At 35.7% G+C, this 22,563-nt stretch overlaps 1 protein-coding gene across 4 annotated transcripts; it reads left to right on the top strand.

Moving 5' to 3' along the window:
- Positions 1-560: 560 nt before the first annotated feature.
- Positions 561-21,874, top strand: LOC127861529 (putative phospholipase B-like 2). Of its 4 annotated transcripts, none has more exons than XM_052400104.1 (12): positions 561-679; positions 5,273-5,400; positions 6,270-6,455; positions 7,625-7,719; positions 8,798-8,997; positions 10,061-10,149; positions 10,849-11,006; positions 16,095-16,187; positions 16,754-16,825; positions 17,860-18,012; positions 18,273-18,432; positions 20,462-21,874. In XM_052400104.1, the coding sequence occupies exons 2-12, from the start codon at positions 5,299-5,301 to the stop codon at positions 20,642-20,644; spliced, it is 1,491 nt and encodes a 496-aa protein (XP_052256064.1). In that variant the 5' UTR covers positions 561-679; positions 5,273-5,298; the 3' UTR covers positions 20,645-21,874. The 4 variants fall into 4 exon arrangements, with proteins under 4 accessions (XP_052256064.1, XP_052256065.1, XP_052256062.1 ...); XM_052400105.1 differs by having other exon boundaries at positions 566-679; positions 6,337-6,455; XM_052400102.1 differs by lacking the exon at positions 561-679 and adding an exon at positions 1,773-1,986 and having other exon boundaries at positions 6,337-6,455.
- Positions 21,875-22,563: the final 689 nt, after the last annotated feature.

Here is a 22,563-nt window from a genome sequence, read left to right on the forward strand (position 1 = left end):
GAACCTGTACGTGACCTATACATTGCATGGTGGACATTCATTCCACCGCTGCGACCAAAAGAAGTACTTTAAACGTCTTGTGTTTATATTTGGTACGTTGCGATGTAGCCCAAATACAAATGGACCGTGCTCTGTGAAAAGGGGGTTTAATGCATGTGCGTCAAGTGTCATCCCAGATTAATCAGGGACGACACTTTCCGATTTTATGACATTTTTCGTTTAAAGAAAGTATCTTCTTCGCAAAAATCAAGTTAATGCGAAAATTGTCGTCCCTGATTATCCTGTGCGAACTGCACATGCTAATCTGGGACGACACTTTACGCACCTGCATTAAACCCCTTTTCCCAGAGAGGGGCCCAAATTAATTCGCTGCTGATGCTTATTCTAACAAGATGTTCATGGCACTTTAATCAAATCAATAAAATTGCACTGCGTAGAAATGTGTAATTGATTGAATGTGTATGCATTTACACTCGTGTTGGGTATCGAGGCGGACTATGACGTAGGCGATGAATATTATCCCATTGGCTCACGTTATGACGTAATACTAAGCGCTTCATGTCATCGGTGTTAAGCTACATTCAGCATCTTCAAAAACCTTCAGTTATTGCGAGCTTCATTCCATTCATTTCATTGCATTCGAGTTACCACTTTCATGGCCGAAGGCGGCAGTAATGAGGTACATGTAGTTGATTTCTTTGGCTTTTGTATTATGATATATTATGTTTACTGTTTTACACAAATAAATCCATTATTGTATACATATGACGACGAGTGTTGACTTTTGAATATGTAATTAAAGTAATAACGTAAAATAAAGTTTATAACATATTACACGTAAGCAGTTGAAACATCGCTCTGCGTGGAGGTCTATAGCTGAGTTTGTGAGAATTTATTTCACGGTTTTATGGCAGAGCAAACTGTACGAAGATCATAAGCATTTATTGTGATGTAGTGGTTCAAAGTTGCACAAGGTTTATCATTTCTAATAGATCTAGATTGAAGTGTATGTAAATGACGCTTCTAACGATTTAGTTCCCTTTTAATCTCCGTTTACAGCGGCAGTTAAATTTAATTTGTTCTTTGGTGGTTAAATGATTCAATTGCTGAACTAAAATACAGCAATATTGAACCATATTGAAGGACTTTAACACAATTTTTGTATTGCCAGCCTTGTCAGCATAAGGCTCATTTAAACGATTAAAATCGACTGGGCACTGTCGTTCTATAAGGCACTAGGCCGACTAGGGGCCTTATGCGCGTGTTCCAATGTTTTACTGCATATGGGCCTCCACGGTGCTTACTCTTGCGGCAATCACTGGCTGCGTGTGTAAACTTTTGTAGAGTGACGTCTCAACGTTTTTCACAACGTCAAGACTGGTCTTCGTCGAAGTAAGTGAGATAATCTGTACAGTATACATTTTTATAGACTTTTGACGATTTGAGATTTTCTCTCGACTGGTATCTAACGATTTCAAAGTTTTCAATTTTTTAACATATAATTTTACTAAGTTTCAAACACTAATATCTCAATTATATTAGATTGACAAACTTTACTGATGTCACAGCCGAATTCTTCGTCTTTTTCTATTTCTTACTTGATACTGCATTCTTTTAAATAGAAGATGCTGTGCCGGCGCCTATTGGTTATGGGGTGAAAACTGTAAAAAGGTGTTCGTTTTGCCTTTCGAACCATTTTTGAGAGCAAGGAACGACAACTCTGCGTGGAGATTGTATTAGACCAAGGTTAAAAATACTTATATGTAACCTGTATCATGTGCGTCACATGATTATCATGTGATTCCAAAAAATGGCTCTGCAGGCAAGGATTTTGTTCCTAGTGTTTATATCAATTTTTTTAGGGGTTAACACTTTAAAGAATGCGTATGTCGCTAGGACTGACAGCGGACAGTACTTAATATCTGATCAGAAGCCGATTGAGTGGGTGGCAATGGCTGAATTCGACAACAAAGTTAATGAAACCGGGTATGATGTTTTGTGTTCTTTATTTATATCATGTCGTCTTGTACTTTGTACTATAAGAAGTTTCGAACTCAAAATATGCGAATATATGTAACAGCTCAATATTTTTAAACAACTTCCTGGATTTAGTAAATTGTAGAAATATTAGTTAAGAGCTTGGTTTCTTTATGAAAGGAACTTAGATCCAGCTTGTTTTTTACAAGCTCTAACTGATTCAATGTTTTTTTTCTTCAAAGTTTGCTATAAAATCATGCAGATATCAAAATCTTTGAGTTTGTGATTATGATCAATAACAGAAATTACCATTTATTTTTTTTTACAAATGAAGACAATTCTGGTACGACATGGTGCGGGTAGGATCTGGAAGATTTTCTTTGGTATAAGGAACACAATAATTGAAATATATTAAGTGAGTGCATACCTGCATCAATATCAGATGAGACGATATCCATACATGCCATAATTTTTCAGACCAATTCCGGGACATTGAGTTAAATTGTCCGGGACTTTTGCCGATTTTCCGGGACATGTATAAAATGTAGCGATATTTATAGACATATGCATTTTTGGTACGTTTTTTTTGTTTCGCATCGTTAATTGCAAAAGTTCGAAATCCTATCCGAAATACACTTGATCTATTAACGTCAAATTAAACATTACTACTTCCGTTACTAGATACAAGCCACGTGTTTTCAGTGTAAGCGTTCTAAACATAGATGGTGACGTCACTGCGTTATTGTTTTTATTAAGACGGTGTGTAACGCGTAGTTGTTGATACGCCTTTATTCATTTATAACATTTATATAATAAATTGAACGCGATTCAAATTCACTTATTATTTTTAACGTTATGTTTACTGGGGGTTTAGAACAAGACAATAATAAACCTAGTGAGGATGACGTTTTTATATGCTTACTGTTTAACTCAACTTCTTTGTCGGTTAAACGTGCGAACATAAACTGCTTTTAATTTTTACTCAGCGATGTTGGACTTCAGATGTGTGAACAACTATCCTTTGCCCTTACGCAGCGGGAAATAATGACGTAGTAGATTAAAGTCAATTTACAACCACATTAAACAATGCCGCCTTTTCGGTTTGACCGCGAACGTGAGACAATCAATATGATAACAGGCCCCTGTTAATTGATCGATTTTGACACGTAGCGTAGTCTGCCTATTCGGGTAGGCATTGTCATGGAGACGCTGCAGATATACACAGATTCAAGATGCAGTTAAGCCTAAGATAAGGTACATGTATACATGGATTTTGTAAATTCCGGGACATTTGACAGATTTCCGGGACAGCGGGACAAGTTCTTAATTTCCGGGACTGTCCCGGACAATCCGGGACGTATGGCATGTATGCGATATCTATTCTCGCCAAACAAATACTGTGTATATATCTAACCAACAGGTGGTTAGCGTGTTGCTATGATATTAATTAGTGAAAACATCATATTGAATGATAAATAATCATATTATAACGAAAAATTAACTTTTCTGAAAAAAAAAATTTCACTATCAAATATATATATAACAAGGTATGCAACTCAAAATCACCCCAAAACGGGGTGCATCGCTTTGAATAGCCATATCTTTATCAATTATGCAGTGATTTTCACGATCTCGGTCTTATTCGACGCAGAAATGAATTTCCTTTCTGGAAATGTATATGTCTTGCAACATTTTTACAAATACTGGGTCAACTTTTAAGAAAAAACACGATACACAACTCGCATGACCCAGTTGACAATGATCAATTTTGGAACAGTGTAAATATTCTACATTTGTTCGACATCGATATTGACTTGGGCTACATCAAACATCTTGATGTGCAAAAGATTAGTGTACTGGGACCTAACCGATAGCGACACTTAAAGTCGGAAACATCACAAGAGTTGTCCAATTTGTGGATAGAACATACCAAAGAATAACAAAGTAAATTAAAAGCAATTATTTCTTGCGTTTATGGTACGATTTCCATGAGTCAGGTAAACATTGATATGCTTTTGCAGTATCGGTGTTCCTTAGACCTTGCAGTGAAGATCAAATTTTGCACCTGAGAAAAATAGACAGGGCATGGCAACTCTGAGCAACCCTTTGGGTTATAAAGCTGAGAGTTGAATTATTGCAACTAGTTCTTCTTTAATGTTTTGAGCTTTTTATGAGCAGATACACAGAGCTCAAAGTTCTTCCTTCTTGTAAAAGCAAAAAAACATGCAAATAATTTGTCCCAGGAATGTCTATAAAATCGAGTTCAATCAACCTAATACATCTTTAGAAGCAGAATACCTGTTACCATCAACATCAAATTGCAATAATATTAAGGAAAGTTAGAGAAAAAATCCCTCTTATGGATCTGGTCAGTTCGCTTTGGCATCAATTTCTTTTAGAATGGGTCTGTTTGTCAATTTGTCATAAAAAGATTTTTTTTCGGATATGATATCATATCATATCAGAAAAAAAAATCAGATTTTTTTTTTTTCAAAATGATAAAAAATGTTGTTTTATGACAAATTGATAGTGTTAAAGTGACTTGGCCATGCGCCCAATACCTGTGCAAACACCCAGTACCAAAAGTTCATCTTTCACCTTAGTTGCAAATAAATGCACCAAAATATTGCAGGATATAGCTTATAAAAAAAGCATGTAAGCATATTTATAATCCACACAGCTGGTCTAGCTTGATGTATTGATGCTTGTATATTAAATATACCGTGATTTATTCCACACAGCTTGTCTAACTTGATGTATTGATGCTTGTATATTATATATAACATGATTTGTTCCACATTGGTGGTCTTACTTGATGTATTGATGCTTGTTTATGATGTATACCATAATTTATTCCTCACCACTGGTCTTACTAGATATATTGATGCTTGTATATGATATATACCATAATTTATTCCTCACCACTGGTCTTACTAGATGTATTGATGCTTGTATATGATTTATACCATAATTTATTCCTCACCACTGGTCTTACTAGATGTATTGATGCTTGTATATGATATATACCATAATTTATTCCTCACCACTGGTCTTACTAGATGTATTGATGCTTGTATATGATATAAACCATAATTTATTCCTCACCACTGGTCTTACTAGATGTATTGATGCTTGTATATGATATAAACCATAATTTATTCCTCACCGCTGGTCTTACTAGATGTATTGATGCTTGTATATGATACATACCATGATTTATTCCACACAGCTGGTCTAACTTGATGGATTGATGCTCGTATAAAATTATGATATATACTGTGATTTATCCCCACAGCTGGTCTTACTTGAGTGTATATACAAATGGCGTGTATTCCAATGAAGACCAGTCCTATGCTGCAGGAATGGTGGAAGGCTATCTCACCAAGGACCACATTGCCATGGCCTGGAAAAACACAGTGGAAGGTCAGGCGGCATAAATAGAACACATGCTTACAAACATAGGCTAACGTTGGCCATTTGTAAAAAACAATTTGTTATAAATTTAAACTTTTTCTAAACAGGAAAAATGGCGAACACCATATCCACTACGCCAAGGCAACCTCCAATTTATAATTTGGAAGATATATGAGCTGCGTGGTGTAAAAATGGTTCTTGAGCTGTATGCACCCAGCATAGAGCCAGACCATGCTGCGTATCCGCTAATGAGACCGCGAAGCAGGTGTGTGACTTTATAGCATACAGGGTAACCCCTGCAGACTTTGCCGATGGGAATGCTGGCCTAGAGCTACTCTGGCCAAACATGTCACAAGGGCCATTTTGTCATGATGTGTGTCAAATTGTATATATCTGTCCAACACTTCTACAGGCTAGTTTTGTAATTCTCTGCTGAGTACTAAATAACAGTGTCTAAGTTACATCTAGGGGGGGGGTCAATAATTTTTATAATTAGTGAGATATTAAATTTGAGCAGCGCTCCGATTAAAAATGCACGAGGGCAAAGTGTTATCCCAGATTAGCCTATGCAGTGCGCAGGCTATTCAGGGTCAGCACTTTCAGCTGTTATTGATTTTGTTGTGTAAATGAAGTCTTTTTTAAACATGAATCCAGTAATGGTGGAGAGTGTTGTCCCAGATGAGCTTGTTCAAACTGAACAGGCTCGTCTGGGACAACACTTAAGGACAACTCTGGGAGGACACTCACATGCATTAAGCCCAGTTCTCCAAGAATAAGGCCCATAATATCCATGTTTTCAAATCTGCTATAGGCCAGTTCTGTGAACCCGTTCTCCAAGAATAAGGCTCATAATATCCATGTTTTCAAATCTGCTACAGGCCAGTTCTGTGAACCAGTTCTCCAAGAATAAGGCTCATAATATCCATGTTTTCAACTCTGCTACAGGCCAGTTCTGTGAACGTCCACTGAATCCAGAGTGTGAACAGCTGGGCAATTTCCTGCAGCAGAACTTGGAATGGATGCAAGACCAGATCAAGTCACAGGACTCAGACTACTGGAAAATGGTTAGAAATATTATATGATTAACTGTTGTTTATCAGGTGGCTTACAATGTTTTGAAGTGCCGATGCATATATTAAGGACCTACACCTGATCAAGTCCAAAGAGTAAACTACTTCTGATGAGTATTGAGTTGCTCTGTAAGGATTTAATTTATCATTAGCTATTATATATTGGCCAGCCCAATTAACAACACTAATTAGTTCTGATGCATTTAGCAGATCAATTAATAAGAAACTAAAAGATGTTTTTGAGTTCCACTTAAATGGAATTTAACATGATCAATTAGTTGGGAAATACTTAAGCAATCTTTGGGAGTTCTAGTGAGTAGGAATTTAACATGAACTAATTGGGAACTAAGACAAATTAATTTAGAATTAAGAATGTTTTTGAGTTCTGGTGAATAGGACTTCAAACAGATTAATTAATTTAGAACTAAGAAGGTTTTCGTGTTCTAGTGAATGGACATTAAATGAGATCAATTAATTTGGAACCAAAAAATGCTTTGGATTTAACCATATATATTAATTGGTCATTAAACAAAGTTTTTGAGTTCTGGTGAAATGAATTTGATCAGGGGGAAATAAATATGGGAAATAAACAATGTTTCAGAGTTCCAACTCATAGGCATTTAAGCATTTCATTTAATTGTGAACTTAACAATATGTATGAGTTCTGATGCAAGTGAATGTTGTCAGAACTCCAGCAGTCAGACTACAGGCCAATGTTACGTTAAAAAAATATTGTATTGATTTATGTGTAATTATTTTGTGGGGAAAATAATTATATGAAGTGGGGAAATAAGATGCTTTTTTCAGCAACAGTCTTTCTCTTACCAAAAAAATACACTAATGGCAGAAAGAATCTTCCCAATTAACCTGTGCAGACTGCACAGGCTTATCTGGGAGGACACTGTAGGCACATGCATTAAACCCTCTTTTCACAGAGTGTGACTCATTTTGTTGAGTTTCGGTGTTCAAGTATTTTATGTGTGACGGGTGATTTATCATACGCCTTGTTTCGAGCTAACCTGCGCACAAAGTGCTCAAGATGAGCTACTGTGAAAAATTATAGATTATCAATCAGTAATCAATATTTAATTTCAATTAATTGCTTTCAATGAAAATAAAGTTTAAAAACTAAAAATTAAATGAAATATGTTGCATTCTTATAGGTGGAGTTGTTTCTTATTCAAGTCCGAGGTCTTACAGATGGGTACTTTAATCATCCAACAATGCCATCAACTGATATCGATCCTTTTGGTCTCTAGTAAGTAGAATTGATGCTTTAGGTGCATGAGAATTCTAAATTGAATAAACCTGCACTGTATTTCAGTTTTTTGTTGACCTGCTTTTAAGTGCTCGCTTCAGCAGGCAAGCTTTTTTATTGATTTTTTTGATTTTTTTCTTGCTATTATCTTTAGTTTTGAAAACTCCAAATATTATGGTGTTTTTAAATACAATAAATGACAATTAAAAAACAACAACAAAAAAGTGTGGACAAGTCCCATTTTTTCCCCAGTCACATAATTTTTGTATGTATAAAAAAGTCTTATAAAAACAACATGATTAGAGATCGTTAATGTTCTGGTTTTCCAAAGCAACAAAATAACACATGTGAGGTCATTTCTAAAACTGGAGACCAGGCTGTTAGCAGTTTAAAAGATAAAAACAACAACAAAAAATACAGCAAGTAGCAAAACAAAATCTTTGTTCTTAAAGGGACTTGTTCACATATATTTTGGCATGTTTTGAAGGTTGTCATTAAATGCATTAAATTTATAAATGTAATCATCAGAATTAAATAGCTCCAGTAGGAAACAAGAATAAAATTAAAGAAAGAAAAAAAAGTGATCTTGAGGCTTGAACCACTGGCCCTTGGAGTATAAATGTAGCACTTAGACCACTTGGCCATCCATACTGAAATACTAGGTGGTATATTTTATATATACTCAATGCAGACGTCATTATGTAAAAAATTTAACAATCAACAACAGGACTCTCCAAATTGTTCAATCGTTTCGATTTGTTTATAATTTTTAGGTTTTTAAATTGTCAAAGGATGCATATAATGGATGTTAAGCGTATGGTAAATGTTCAGTATTACTGTTTACTCGCAAATATCATAACTACTCCGAAAATTTCAAGATCTGAAACAATTGATTTCAATTTTGTCGATTTACCACAACGTGAACATGTGCCTTTAATAGTCAGAGGGATGATAGAAAAAGGATGTGTTTGTCAATTAAAGTTACATTAAAAAAAAGACAACCTTTGTGAATTTTACTTAAATAATCATTTAAATATGCTCTGAAGTCATAATTCACCTTCTGTGGTGTGTGTTCCAGTGTGTTGTCAATGGGCGATGACATGGAGGACATTCCCAATGCAATGAAGCCCAAGGTCACGGGGTCAGGGTCGTGCTCTGCCCTTATAAAGCTGTTACCTGGATACAAGGACCTGTACGTATCTCAGGACACGTGGAGCACCTATCAGAGTATGCTGAGGATGCTGAAGAAGTATGATTTCGCTTTCCAGACCGGTGCAGGTAATTTAATTTGGCAGCTCTCTGTAAAATGGGGGTTAAGTGCTTAAAATCTCGTCCAAGATTAGCCTGTGTAGTCTGCACAGGCTTATCAGGGATTGCACTTTTGGCCTTAACAGGATTTTTTCAGCAACAGTCTTCCTCTTAACAAAAAATACAATAATGGCAGAAAGTTTCATCCCCGATTAACCTGTGCTAATCTGGTAGGACACTTTACACACATGCATTAAACCCTCTTCACAAAGTGAGGCTCATCTTGTTGAGTTTTGGTGTTGAAGTATTTCATGTGTGACTAGTGATTATGCATATGCTAAGTTTTATGCTCACCTAAGCACAAAGTGCTCAAGGTGAGCTACTGTGATCTCTCTTTGAGATGCGTTCATCATTGTGTAGTGTGCCTCGACAACATTTTAACCATTAAATAAGTAACATTTTTTATCCAGTCTTATTGAAACTTGGTCAGAATGTTTTCAAGCATGTGTCGTGGGTCATCTGTGTCTCTGGCATTTTTTAGTTTATTTACTCTTTCTCATAGAAAATATAGAGGATATTTAGGTGTTTGATGGCATTTTACTTCATGTATGGTTATAGACAAAAAGTATTTTAATTACTCAACATTTGAAATTATGCTTCTATAACCACAAGTTAAATGTTTGTGTACCATGATGTCATCAAAGTGTGGAATCCAACTTAATAAGTGAGAATGGTAGGAAAATAGTGTCGTTACCTCTTTGTCTTTGAAGCTTGATATTTTTCATGGATTCACAGAAAATATTGCTTGTGAAAATTCTCCGCTCATTGTAATTTATCAGGATAAATTACAGACATTGGTGGACCGATGTAATCAATGGAAAAATATTGAGATATTGCATATATTTACACTCAATTCTTAATGTTTTCTCTGAAATGCTAATTTCTTTCAATAACATTATATAATCCACTGAAAAAGCATATAATTAATATTTATTAATTGGCTGCTGTGCCACTTAAGAGAATATAAATGTCTCTAAACATGTTTGGTAAACGATATTCTACTGAAAACACCATAAATCCTCTGCCAATTCAGGCGTGGTTCCGGGTCAAGTGATGACGTTTTCTTCCTATCCGGGATCCCTCCTGTCCGGGGACGATTACTACCTCATCTCATCGGGACTGGTAAGCTTCTGTGGTCATAGAGGTTGTAATTATGCATACAGAAGACTTGGGGCACAATAAGTTTAGCTTATATAGACATGTGAATTAGATAGAACAGTTTCACGCTTAACCTGTGATACATAAAGAATGAAATTATCATTGTAAAACCCACCCAATAAATAAATCTAAAACAAATCGTGATCTGTAGCAAATCATAATTAAAATGTGTGCCTGTTCCAAAACTTTAACCTTGTTCATAAAAAGAAAACTCTTGGGTCTATGTTCTTTAATGTGCATGCATGTCATTGAGATCTACAATCAAATATGGTTTGAGGTCACTAGGTCAAAGGTCAAGATCACTGTGACCTTAACATTCAAAATATAACCTTGTTTCTAAAATATCTGCCATGCGGCTTCAAAGCTCAGTAGGAGGCATTGTGTTTCACAAACACAGCTCTTGTTTTCATGATGCAATTGTTTATCAGCCAATAAACAACTCTGCTTTTCTGTTGCATGGCTAGTGTAAGTTTATACAATACTAACATATATCTAAATCAATTTAACTTTACGCTAAAACTTAATCACAGATCAAACTTAAAATATCAATAGGAAATAAATAAAATTTTGACAACCAACAAATCTCATGCTATCATGTATGTATCTATCGTAGTTGAACGTAAGTTTTTTAAAACATAAATGCTGGAATAAAACACAATTCAGGCTTCCTTGGAAACAACCATTGGCAACAACAATCCTGCTCTGTACAAGTATGTTACATACAACACGGTGTTTGAAGGCATACGTACCATGGTAGCCAACAGACTGGCAACTACTGGCATGGAATGGGGAAAAACATTCGCAATGTTTAACAGCGGAACGTAAGATGTGATATTTATAATATCGTTATTATTACAGTTACCCCTTAAAAATAAGTTGTCAAATTATTATGTTTGCCATGTTGAGCAGCGGAACATAAGATGCGATACAAAATATATCTACAATTAGCGCTATCCCTGAAAATGCAAATAACAGATTATTTTGTTTGCCATTTTTAACAGTGGAATGTAAGATGTGATATTATATTAATTCTTTTTAGCTCACCTGATTGCTGTCTTTGTCCGTCGTATGTCCGTCCGTCCGTAAACATTTGCTCGTAAACACTCTAGAGGCCACATTTCTTGTCCCATCTTCATGAAACTTGGTCAGAAGCTTTGTCCCAATGAAATCTGGGCCGAGTTTGAAACTGGGTTGTGCCCGGTCAAAAACTAGGTCACTAGGTCAAAAAAAAGAAAAACTTTGTAAACACTGTAGAAGTCACATTTTATGCCCAATCTTCATGTAACTTTGTCAAAATGTTTGTCTTAATGATATCTTGGTTGAGTTCAAAAGTGGTTCTAATCTGTTGAAAAACATGGCCGCCAGTGGGTGGGGAAGTTTTCCTAATTTGGCTATAGAGAAACCTTGTAAACACTCTAGAAGTCACAATTTTTGCCCAATCATCATGAAAATTGGTCAAAAGATTGGTTCAATTGGTTCGATTGTTGTCTCGGACGAGTTCGAAAATGGTCGAGATCGGTGTAAAAACATGGCCGCCAGTGGGCGGGGCATTTTTCTCTATATAAATAAAGTGGCAGTTTTCCCTATTTGGCTATAGAGAAACCTTGTAAACACTCTAGAAGTCACAATTTTTGCCCAATCATGAAAGTTGGTCAAAACATTGGTTTTATTGATATCTCGGACGGGTCCGAAAATGGTCAGGATTGGTGAAAAAACATGGCCGCCAGTAGGCGGGGCATTTTTCTCTATATGTATATAGTGAAAACATGTGAACACAGTAGAAGTCACATTTTTGGCCCAATTTTCATGAAATTTGCTCAGAACATTTGTTTCCTTGATACGAAAGTGAGTTCAAAAATAGTTCCTGTCAGTTGATTAATATGGCTGCTGGGAGGGGGGCAGTTTTCTCATTATGCCCCCCCCCCCCCATTACGAAGAAGATGGGGTTTATTGTCGGTCTGTCCACCAGATGGTTTCCGGATGGTAACTCAAGAGCACTTATGCCAAGGATCATGAAACTTCATAGGTACATTGATCATTACTCGCAGATGACCCCTATTTTGATTTTCAGGTAACTAGGTCAAAGGTCAAGGTCACGATGACCCGAAATAGTAAAATGGTTTCCAGATGATAACTCAAGAACACTTATGCCTAGGATCATGAAACTTCATAGATACATTGATCATGACTCGCAGATGACCCCTATTGATTTTAAGGTCACTAGGTCAAAGGTCAAGGTCACGGTGACCCAAAGCAGTAAAATGGTTTCCGGATGATAACTCAAGAACGCTTATGCCTAGGATCATGAAACTTCATAGATACATTGATCATGACTCACAGATAACCCCTATTGATTTTCAGGTCACTAGGTCGAAGGTCAAGGTAACGATGACCCGCAATAGTAAAATGGTTTTCAGATGATAACTCAAGAACACTTAGGCCTAGGATCATGACACTTCATAGGTACATTGATCATAACTCGTAGTTGACCCCTTTTGATTTTCAGGTCACTAGGTCAAAGGTCAAGGTCACGATGACCTGAAATAGTAAAATGGTTTCCGGATGTTAACTCAAGAACGCTTATGCCTAGGATCATGAAACTTCATAGGTACATTGATTATGATTCGAAGATGACCCCTATTGATTTTCAGGTCACTAGGTCAAAGGTCAAGGTCACTGTGACCTGAAATCGTAAAATGGTTTCTGGATGATAACTCAAGAACGCTTATGCCTAGGATCATGAAACTTCATAGATACATTGATCATGACTCGCAGATGATCCCTATTGATTTTCAGGTCACTAGGTCAAAGGTCAAGGTCACGGTGACCCAAAGCAGTAAAATGGTTTCCGGATGATAACTCAAGAACGCTTATGCCTAGGATCATGAAACTTCATAGATACATTGATCATGACTGGCAGATAACCCCTATTGATTTTCAGGTCTATAGGTCACAGGTCAAGGTCACGGTGACCCAAAATAGTAAAATGGTGTCTGGATGATAACTCAAGACTGCTTAGGCCTAGGATCATGAAACTTCATAGGTATATTGATCATAACTCGTAGATGACCCCTACAGATTTTCAGGTCACTAGGTCAAAGGTTAAGGTCACGATTACCCGAAATAGTAAAATGGTTTCTGGATGATAACTCAATAACGCTTAGGCCTAGAATCATGAAACTTCATAGGTACATTGATCATGACTTGTAGATGACCCCTCTTGATTTTCAGGTCACTAGGTCAAAGGTCAAGGTCACGGTGACCCAAAATAGTAAAATGGTTTTCAGATGGTAACTCAAGAACGCTTATGCCTAGGATCATGAAACTTCATAGGTACATTGATTATGACTCGAAGATGACCCCTATTGATTTTCAGGTCACTAGTTCAAAGGTCAAGGTCACGCCGACCTGAAATAGTAAAATGGTTTCTGGATGATAACTCAAGAACGCTTATGCCTAGTATCATGAAACTTCATAGGTACAATGATCATGACTCGCAGATGACCCCTAATGATTTACAGGTTACTAGGTCAAAGGTCAAGGTCACTGTGACCTGAAATAGTAAAATGGTTTCTGGATGATAACTCAAGAACACTTATGCCTAGGTTCATGAAACTTTATTGGTATATTGATCATGACTCGCAGATGACCCCTATTGATTATCAGGTCGCTAGGTCAAAGGTCAAGGTCACAGCGCCAAAAAACATATTCACATAATGGCTGTCAAGGTCACGGTGACTCAACTTAGAAAAATGGTTTCCGGTTGATAACTCAAGAATGTTTACGCCTAGGATCATGAAACTTCATAGGTACATTGATCATGACTCGCAGATGAAATAATGATGAAACTTGACCAGGATGTTTGTCTGGACAATATCTAGGTCAAGTTTGACATTTGGTAAAGATTGAATGATACGACTCCCCTCAGGTGAGCGAACTAGGGCCATCTTGGCTCTCTTGTATTAAAGTTATTGCTGAAAATAAGATTGACAAATTAATATCGTTTTTTTTGTTAACGAGCTAATATTTGTTAACAGATATAATTATTACTTTGCTTGTATGTTAGTTTATATCATAACAACAAATGAACATCCAAGATTATAATATCGGAGAACATAAATTTAAACTCCAGTTGTTTGTATGATGATTCATCTTCTTTAATGCAGTAGTGCAAAGACCTTTTGCAGAATTTCATGAAATATGTATGTTTTATGTACAAGTATTTTATTTTCAATATTTATTACTGCTTTATAGGTTTTTATGCTCCCTGAAATAAAAGTTGCCAGTTTGTCCTTCCTTCCTTATTTCCGTCACACTTTTGTTACCGTTTCGCATAGCGCCTTCAATACTTTACCAATCTCTTTCATATTTGGCATGTAGGTACCTTGCATGGACCTCTACCTTTTGATGACGTTTGAGGTCACTGGGTTTAAGATCAAGGTCACCAAGGCTAATAATAATAGATTTTCCGTCACTTTTGTTACAGTTTCTCATAGCGCCTTCAATACTTTACCGATCTCTTTCATATTTGGCATGTAGGTACCTTGCATGGACCTCTACCTTTTGAAGACGTTTGAGGTAACTGGGGTCAAGGTAACCAAGGCTAATAAAAGATTTTCTGTCACACTTTTTTTACAGTTTCTCATAGCGCCTTCAATACTTTACCGATCTCTTTCATATTTGGCATGTATGTACCTTGCATGGACCTCTACCTTTTGATGAGGTCAGAGCTCCAGATAAGGTTTTGTGAAATTCTTAAATTACTACCAGATTTTCAAAAAGAATTCTTAACTCTGAAATGTTATTCTTAACGTTACTACTAAGTTTTGGAAAATAATTCTTATTTTTTATAAATGACCTAAAAATAAATAATAATGGTTATTTTCATGCAAAAAAAATCAAAATTAACATACTAGCAACTTTATTTCTACGAGTTCAACAGTGTCTTTTCAGTATTATACAATTTTATTTTTCAAATGCCTTTATATGCCAAAAATATGCTTAGATTGCATGCCTTAGATGAATTTTTACATATTTCACAATTAAAACCGGTCTCCCCTTCAATCTTTTCAACGATTAGCCACGGAACTTGTCCCTTCCACTCGTTCAATGTTTTCTTTTTTGTGTGTTTAAGTTTGGACCCGTCGTGTCGCGTTTTTCTTTAGCTTTTCTGACTGTGTCGGAAACTGAACATACAACATCGTATAAGATCTTTTCTATGTCTTTCTAAACATTTAACTTCGGCTCACTTTGCGTACAATATGTTAAAAGCGTGTTTTTGGACGCTTTGCAGTTTTTTAGGACGCTCTCTGGGCGCCGCCACTGTTTTTTGACAGATAGACTGTATACGCCGCTTTAATTGGAAAAAATGCGCTTTGTTAAACAAACCCGATAACCATTCTATGTAAGCACCGCAAAGATCTTTAATACGCGAAAAGAAATCAATAAAAATCGATACGAACCGATGTAAAAATAATATTCGTAACTTGATTTTGTAATTCTTATGGTACGACAAGATTTTAAAATAAATACGTAACGGACTTGAAAATAATTCGTTATTACGAAAAAATGAGCCTTATCTGGAGCTCTGGATGAGGTAGAGGTCACTGTGTTCAAGGTCAAGGTCACTGAGGCTAATAATAGATTTCTGTCACACTTTTTTTACAGTTTCTCATAGCACCTTCAATACTTTACCGATCTCTTTCATATTTGGCATGTAGGTACCTTGCTTATACCTCTACCTTTTGATGAGGTTTGTGGTCACTGTGGTCAAGGTGAAGGTCACCCAGGCTAATAAAAGATTTTTTAGGTGGTGTTCTATTAACACATAGATTGACAAAGCGCATCATCTGGGAGCATCCATCAGTTTCACTGATATTCTTGTCTTAAAGAGGTGTTCTATATTTCAGATACAACAACCAGTGGATGGTGGTGGACTATAAGGTCTTCATGCCTGGCTTCTCTCCCAAAACAGGCCTTCTAATGGTTCTAGAACAAATACCGTAAGATCGTGATTGTTCTTCAGTGAACTGGCATTTAAGTGAACATGTACCAAAACAGAACCTAGATATTACCTCTTGATAAGCAGAACTGGCTTTATGAATTTCCAAACAGTTTTGTTTTTTAATTTAAAACTGTTCATTTTAGCTAAATAATATTGAATGCTCATGCCTGCATTATTGAATCTATTTCTTTGGAAAAAAAAACATTACTTGGTGTCTTCAATAATGAGATATATTAAGAAGGTTCTTCAAGTGCAAGAGTGGGGCTTAAACAGAAATCCTCTCAGTCACATCTTGGATTTTTATATCCATTTTGCCATTGCAGGCAACATTAGTGATTTTGATTTTAAAGGTTTATTTATGTTTAAATCTTTGCCAACTAAACTTATGCTTGACATTACACCCATAGATTTAACATTTCAGAGAAAAAAAGCAGTATGACTGTATGTGTACAATATAGTTTTTGGTCTTGGCTATTATATCTGATTTGTATAATACAAAAAAAAAGTTGGATTTTGGTGTTCATATTTTGTGTTGAAATCCCACATGCATCTGCCTGTCTCCAGTGGTACAGTGATCTATGATGACCAGACAGATCTTCTAGTGAGGCAGTCCTATTGGCCTAGCTACAACATCGCGTAAGTGTAATATTTTGTTTTCACCATTTTGGGAATCGGGCGGGGCCTTTGGATAGGGAAAAAAATCACGTTATTTTGACTAAAAGTTTTTTTTTTTCGTGACCACTCCTTTACAATTGAGAACAAGTGTTTTCATTATTATTATTATTATTTGATAAGGTTGAAGTCATAGAGCTGTGTAGGGAAATTAAATAAATATTGCATGTTTTTTGCAAAAACCCCATTTTTTTAACCTTCAGTTTGGAATTATTTCCAGTCATTTTGGAAAAAACATAAGCTTGAATATCAGCTTGGAGTTCAAATATCAATAACTTAACTGTAATTTAGTGATTAAAAGGAAGGACCTGGGATTTTAAAATCATTTTTTATCTTCTCTTTATGCCCCTTTAAAATAAAATCAAAACATTTCGAAATATGGCATAAGCAGACATGTTATTCTGTGCATCGAATTTACAGGGGGTTAATTTAATTCATTTGCTGATTGCAATATTACATCCATTTGCATCCGTGTTGTTGCTAGGCAAAAGAAGATTAACTTTGGCTCATCTTCATTGGAAGGATGCAACTTTATGACAGTGCTGTCATATAGAAGAAGTCTAAAAGAAGTTCATGTTATAGATTTTATTGATATTGCACCTTTAGAACTTTCTATATCAAGTACATCTTTTTGACACTCAACAGTCAAGGCTCAGTTGGTGATGGACAACACAAACAGAAAAATCATGTTAAAACGCAAAAATCTGTGTTGCTTTAAACATAATTCTGACTATTTTTTTGTGTTAAACATAAAGAAAATATTGCAACAAGTGACTTTGTTAGATGAATTAGCAGAATGTAATAGTGAAGAATGTAATTGTTATTATTTTTCAGTTGTTTATTAAAGACCTTTATTCTTGATTTTTGAATTTTTAAACTACATTGGTAATCAATTCCCACCCACAATTAAATTCAATGGTTTCAGTTTCTACACTTTCTAAATGTCTCCACCACATTGTTAACCAATTCTCATCTTTTATTTACTGGAATGGTTTCAGTTTCTACCCTGAAATCTTCAACAAGAGCGGCTGCTGGGACAATGTGCAGAAGTACGGTGACTGGTTCACCTACGACAAATCCCCACGAGCTCAGATCTTCAAGAGAGACAATGGCAAGGTCACAGATCTGGCGTCCATGCAGAAACTAATGAGGTAGCTTATTATACTACTGCTCACGAAACAAAGAAAAAGAAGCCTGAGCACTCCCACAGACTGTTCAGGAGCTAGGCTGTCCCCTCATGAGACAGAAAAAAACTTGCTTGATTAAATAGCAATCTGGTTTGGAACTACACTGGTCGCATATGGCATTAGTGTGAAATGTTGATACTGTGCGTAATAGTTACCCCACGTATGAAGTTTGAGATTGGGTGTTATGACGTGACTTTAAGTTATATTCAATTTATTCCCTTTAGATACAATGATTTCCAACATGACCCACTTGCCCGCTGTAACTGCACACCACCGTACAGCGCAGAGAATGCCATATCAGCACGCTGTGATCTCAATCCGGCAGATGGTACCTACCCGTTTGGCGCACTTGGTCATCGGTCCCATGGGGGCACCGATATGAAGGTAATAGAAATAGAAACATGGCTTCTATGTCAGGGTGGTTGTTAACCAATATTTTATTTAAGTTTTTTGTGGGGTGGTGAATATATCTCCTTAGGTTTGGCAGAATTAAACAAAACATGGTGTCCAAAAAGAAAAACTTAATTAATTGGTCAGGAAGATGTAGGGATAAAAAACAACTTAGTCTTTTATTTGTTGTTTTGTTGATGCAGAACCTTAACATGAACAGATAAATAATGATGGTGTAATAATACAAAATGCATGTCAATTATTTGTTTTTAAGTTTGCATTTGTAAATTGCATAGATCCAACGGTGTGAATTCAGCATACAGTAAATCTGGATGAGTAGTGAATGCCTGGGCTTACATAAAGTTCTTAAATTTATAGTCTTTGAATTAAATAATAATTTGTTGTTGACTTAAAAATTGCGCAAAATTGTTAGAACTTGTTAACATATATATTTTATACTTCTTGAAGCTTTTGTTCAAATAGATCATTACGCTTTTGTCAGATGCTCACAGCAAATGGGTGAGCTTTTGTTCTAGGTACTAAAGTTTTTGTCCGAGGCTCAAAATAAACGGACAAGCTTTTGTTTTCAATATTGAAAATTGTGAGTAAGCTTTTGTCCAGCCCCTTCAATTTTTTCAGGTAAGCTTACTTGCAAGTGAGCCTTTATCAGCAAACCTTTTTTATGCTCCCCCCCCAAAATTGTTTGGGGGGGGGGGGGAGCATATACCGGTAGTCGCCGCCTCGTCTGTCCGTCCGTGTGTCTGTGTGTCCGTGCACAATTTTTGTCCGGGCTATTTCTCAGCAACTAATGACCTGAATTCAATGAAACTTTATGGGAAGCTTCACTACCAAGAGGAGATGTGCATGTTATCAGTGGGTTCTGGTCAGCTGATTTTTCACAGAGTTATGGCCCTTTGAAATTTTCCATTAACTGTACATATAGTACAATTCTTGTCCAGGCTATTTCTCAGCAACTAATGACCGGAATTCAATGAAACTTTATGGGAAGCTTCACTACCAAGAGGAGATGTGCATATTATCAGCGGGTTCTGGTCGGATGATTTTTCACAGAGTTATGGCCCTTTGAAATTTTCCATTCACTGTACATATAGTGCAATTCTTGTCCGGGCTATTTCTCAGCAAATAAAGACCGGAATTCAATTAAACTTTATGGGAAGCTTCACTACCAAGAGGAGATGTTCAAATTATCAGAGGGTTCTGGTCAGATGATTTTTCACAGAGTTATGGCCCTTTGAAATTTTCCATTGTACATATAGTGCAATTCTTGTTCGAGCTATTTCTCAGCAACTTATTACGGGAATTCAATGAAACTTTATGGGAAGCTTCACTACCAACAGGAGATGTGCATATTATCAGCCGGTTATGGTCGGATGATTTTCACAGAGTAATTGCCCTTTGAAATTTTCAATTGTACATAAAGTGCAATTTTTGTCCGAGCTATTTCTCAGCAACTTATCACGGGCATTCAATGAAACTTTATGGGAAGCTTCACACTACCAACAGGAGATGTGCATATTATCAGCCAGTTATGGTCGGATGATTTTTCACATAGTTGTGGCCCTTTCAAATTTTCTATAAACTGTACATATAGTGCAATTCTTGTCCGGGCTATTGCTCCCCAACTACTGACTGGACTTCAATGAAGCTTTATGGGAAGCTTAACTATCTTGAGGAGATGCGCATGTTATAAATGGGTTCAGGTTAGATGATTTATTTAGAGAGTTATGGCCCTTTGAAATTTTTAAGTTGCTAAACCATCCATCGTATTATTTTGTCCAAAGTTATGCCCCTCAAGACGTTTCCTTTTATCTGAATATATAGTGCAATATTGTGACAAAAAAAGCCTTTGGGGAGCATCACCCGTCTCCGACGGTTTCTTGTTTTAAATCAGACTTGGTAAGATTTACAATTTTACATATTATAAGTGATAATAATAAGTAGTTCTGGTAGCCAGAAACAGATTTCTACACATAAGGCTTATATGTTTTTTTATTGATTTCAGTTGACCAACCTGGACATGTTCCAGCGACTGGAATTCATTGCTGTGAGTGGACCGACCTGGGACCAGTTGCCTCCCTTCCAGTGGAGCAAGGCGGACTTTGCTGCGGCCTGCCCCCACAACGGTCACCCAGACGTCTTCAAGTTTGACCCCATCAAGTTCAATGGCACTTTTTCAGGACAATAAATTGTACTTAAAGTTTTAATTGAACTTTAATTAAGCTTTAATTGAAATTTGAGTGAAATGTATTGGGATAATCTTTTTGCATAGTCGTTTGATGCCTGAAATGATTTCTGTTTATTATTTATTGTTTCGTTTAATTCTTTACCTAATGAGATTAACGTTTTATTAAATAGAAATCAAGCAAAGTTTTTTTGTGTAGAAAATGAAAATCAGAATGAGGTGTACAGAATAGGAAATTATTTATATTTTTTATTGATAAGAACATCAACTTTTGTATGCTTTTATGGAGAATAATTGGAATATGTTAAAATGTCAAGGAAAGTTAAAAACTTGTTAAACTGTACATATAAAGTTGAATACCTATGAAGATTTATTTATTTAATTACATAGAAAGTTGAATACCTTTGAATATTTATTTATTGAATTAATGGATGTTCATTTTTACCTTTTTTCAGAAATTTTAGAATCAAATGCTAATGTGTGCATATTGTTGCTTTAATATACCGGTACTGGCTCTATGATGGTTTCTGTTATATTTTATATATTTTTTAACATGTACATTATGTTTCAGTCTTTATCTGTTGGTCTTTTTGATTAAAGTAAGTTTGCAGTGCCTTTGCATAATATGTGTATTTATCAAGATTGGGTCATCATAATTTTTACCATAACACCAATAAATTGTTAGGAAATATTGACATGTGCATTGTAGGCTTTCACAATAAATTTAAGTGTATTATGATGGATAAATGCAAGTTGTTATACTGACACATTCCAAATTTCACTGAACAATACATACTATAAATACTGCTATGTGCATGTGCACAAACCTGTTTGTGATAAGTTACAAATATACTTCAGAAGATAATGTGTTTTATTGTTGTTATGTGATATAAACATGCTGTTAATATTCAGCCATAAAATGTTTTGTTGTCTTAAATAATTTGTGCAATGTTTTGACCATTTGAAATTAACTAGTTACACTAGTTTTTAAACAATTCAACACAGGGGACTGTTCCAGTTTTTCATGTATACAATGTATCTATGAATGATGAAAGATATGTGCTCATGGTTATAAACAGAGCAGTATTATATTGTATTTCCTTTGGACACAATATTATTCACATGTGTATGTATGGAATGATCTGTTTATTGAAACTGACATGTAATATGTGATATTTCATAGGCCCTAGAATTTCGATGATATTTTTTTCCAATAAAATATAATTGCAATTATGAGATGCGTTTTTGTTTTATCTTACTCCCTTATCACAGAGAAAGTATAGGAAACATTATGTCCAGTCCAGGAACTTTCGTATGTAAACATAGTTTAATGTAGTTCGTAGAAATGAAATAAACATTTGAGTAACGAACATCATCATTGATACCAACAGAGTCCAGTTTAGCATGCAATACATTATATTCAGTGGAAAATGGACATGGACAGCAGAATAACAATAACTTGACATGCTGTGACAGATATTAAGAACATGGACGAGGAACATCTTAAGAAGGTAACTACTGTTGATCAATTTTATTGTATTGAACATACATGTCTATGTTTATATCGAATATGAAAGCTGCTGATTTTTTTATGTTCAAGATATTTTAAGAAAAGGTGAATGAACCGTCACCAATATTAATTTTGAGTTTTTGTGTACATTCCATTTTTTTTATAAGATCGCATTCGCTAGCTCTGCATCAAAATACTGGTTTATCAACAGTTCAACAATTAACGTTATGGCAATAATAGCTTTTAACACGGGCATAAAATGCACGCTAATTGGTGTTTACCTCAGTCATCGTAATATTTGCGTGTCAGTGACGTGTAGCCGTCTCGTGCAATTGCCGGATAATTCCGTAGCGCATTACGTTTTGGCTCCGGAAAATACGAATTACTGTTCGGCAAATTTCGCTCAAAGTTC

Source organism: Dreissena polymorpha, chromosome 16 (genome assembly GCF_020536995.1).
Source record: "Dreissena polymorpha isolate Duluth1 chromosome 16, UMN_Dpol_1.0, whole genome shotgun sequence".
Classification (NCBI taxonomy): domain Eukaryota; kingdom Metazoa; phylum Mollusca; class Bivalvia; order Myida; family Dreissenidae; genus Dreissena; species Dreissena polymorpha.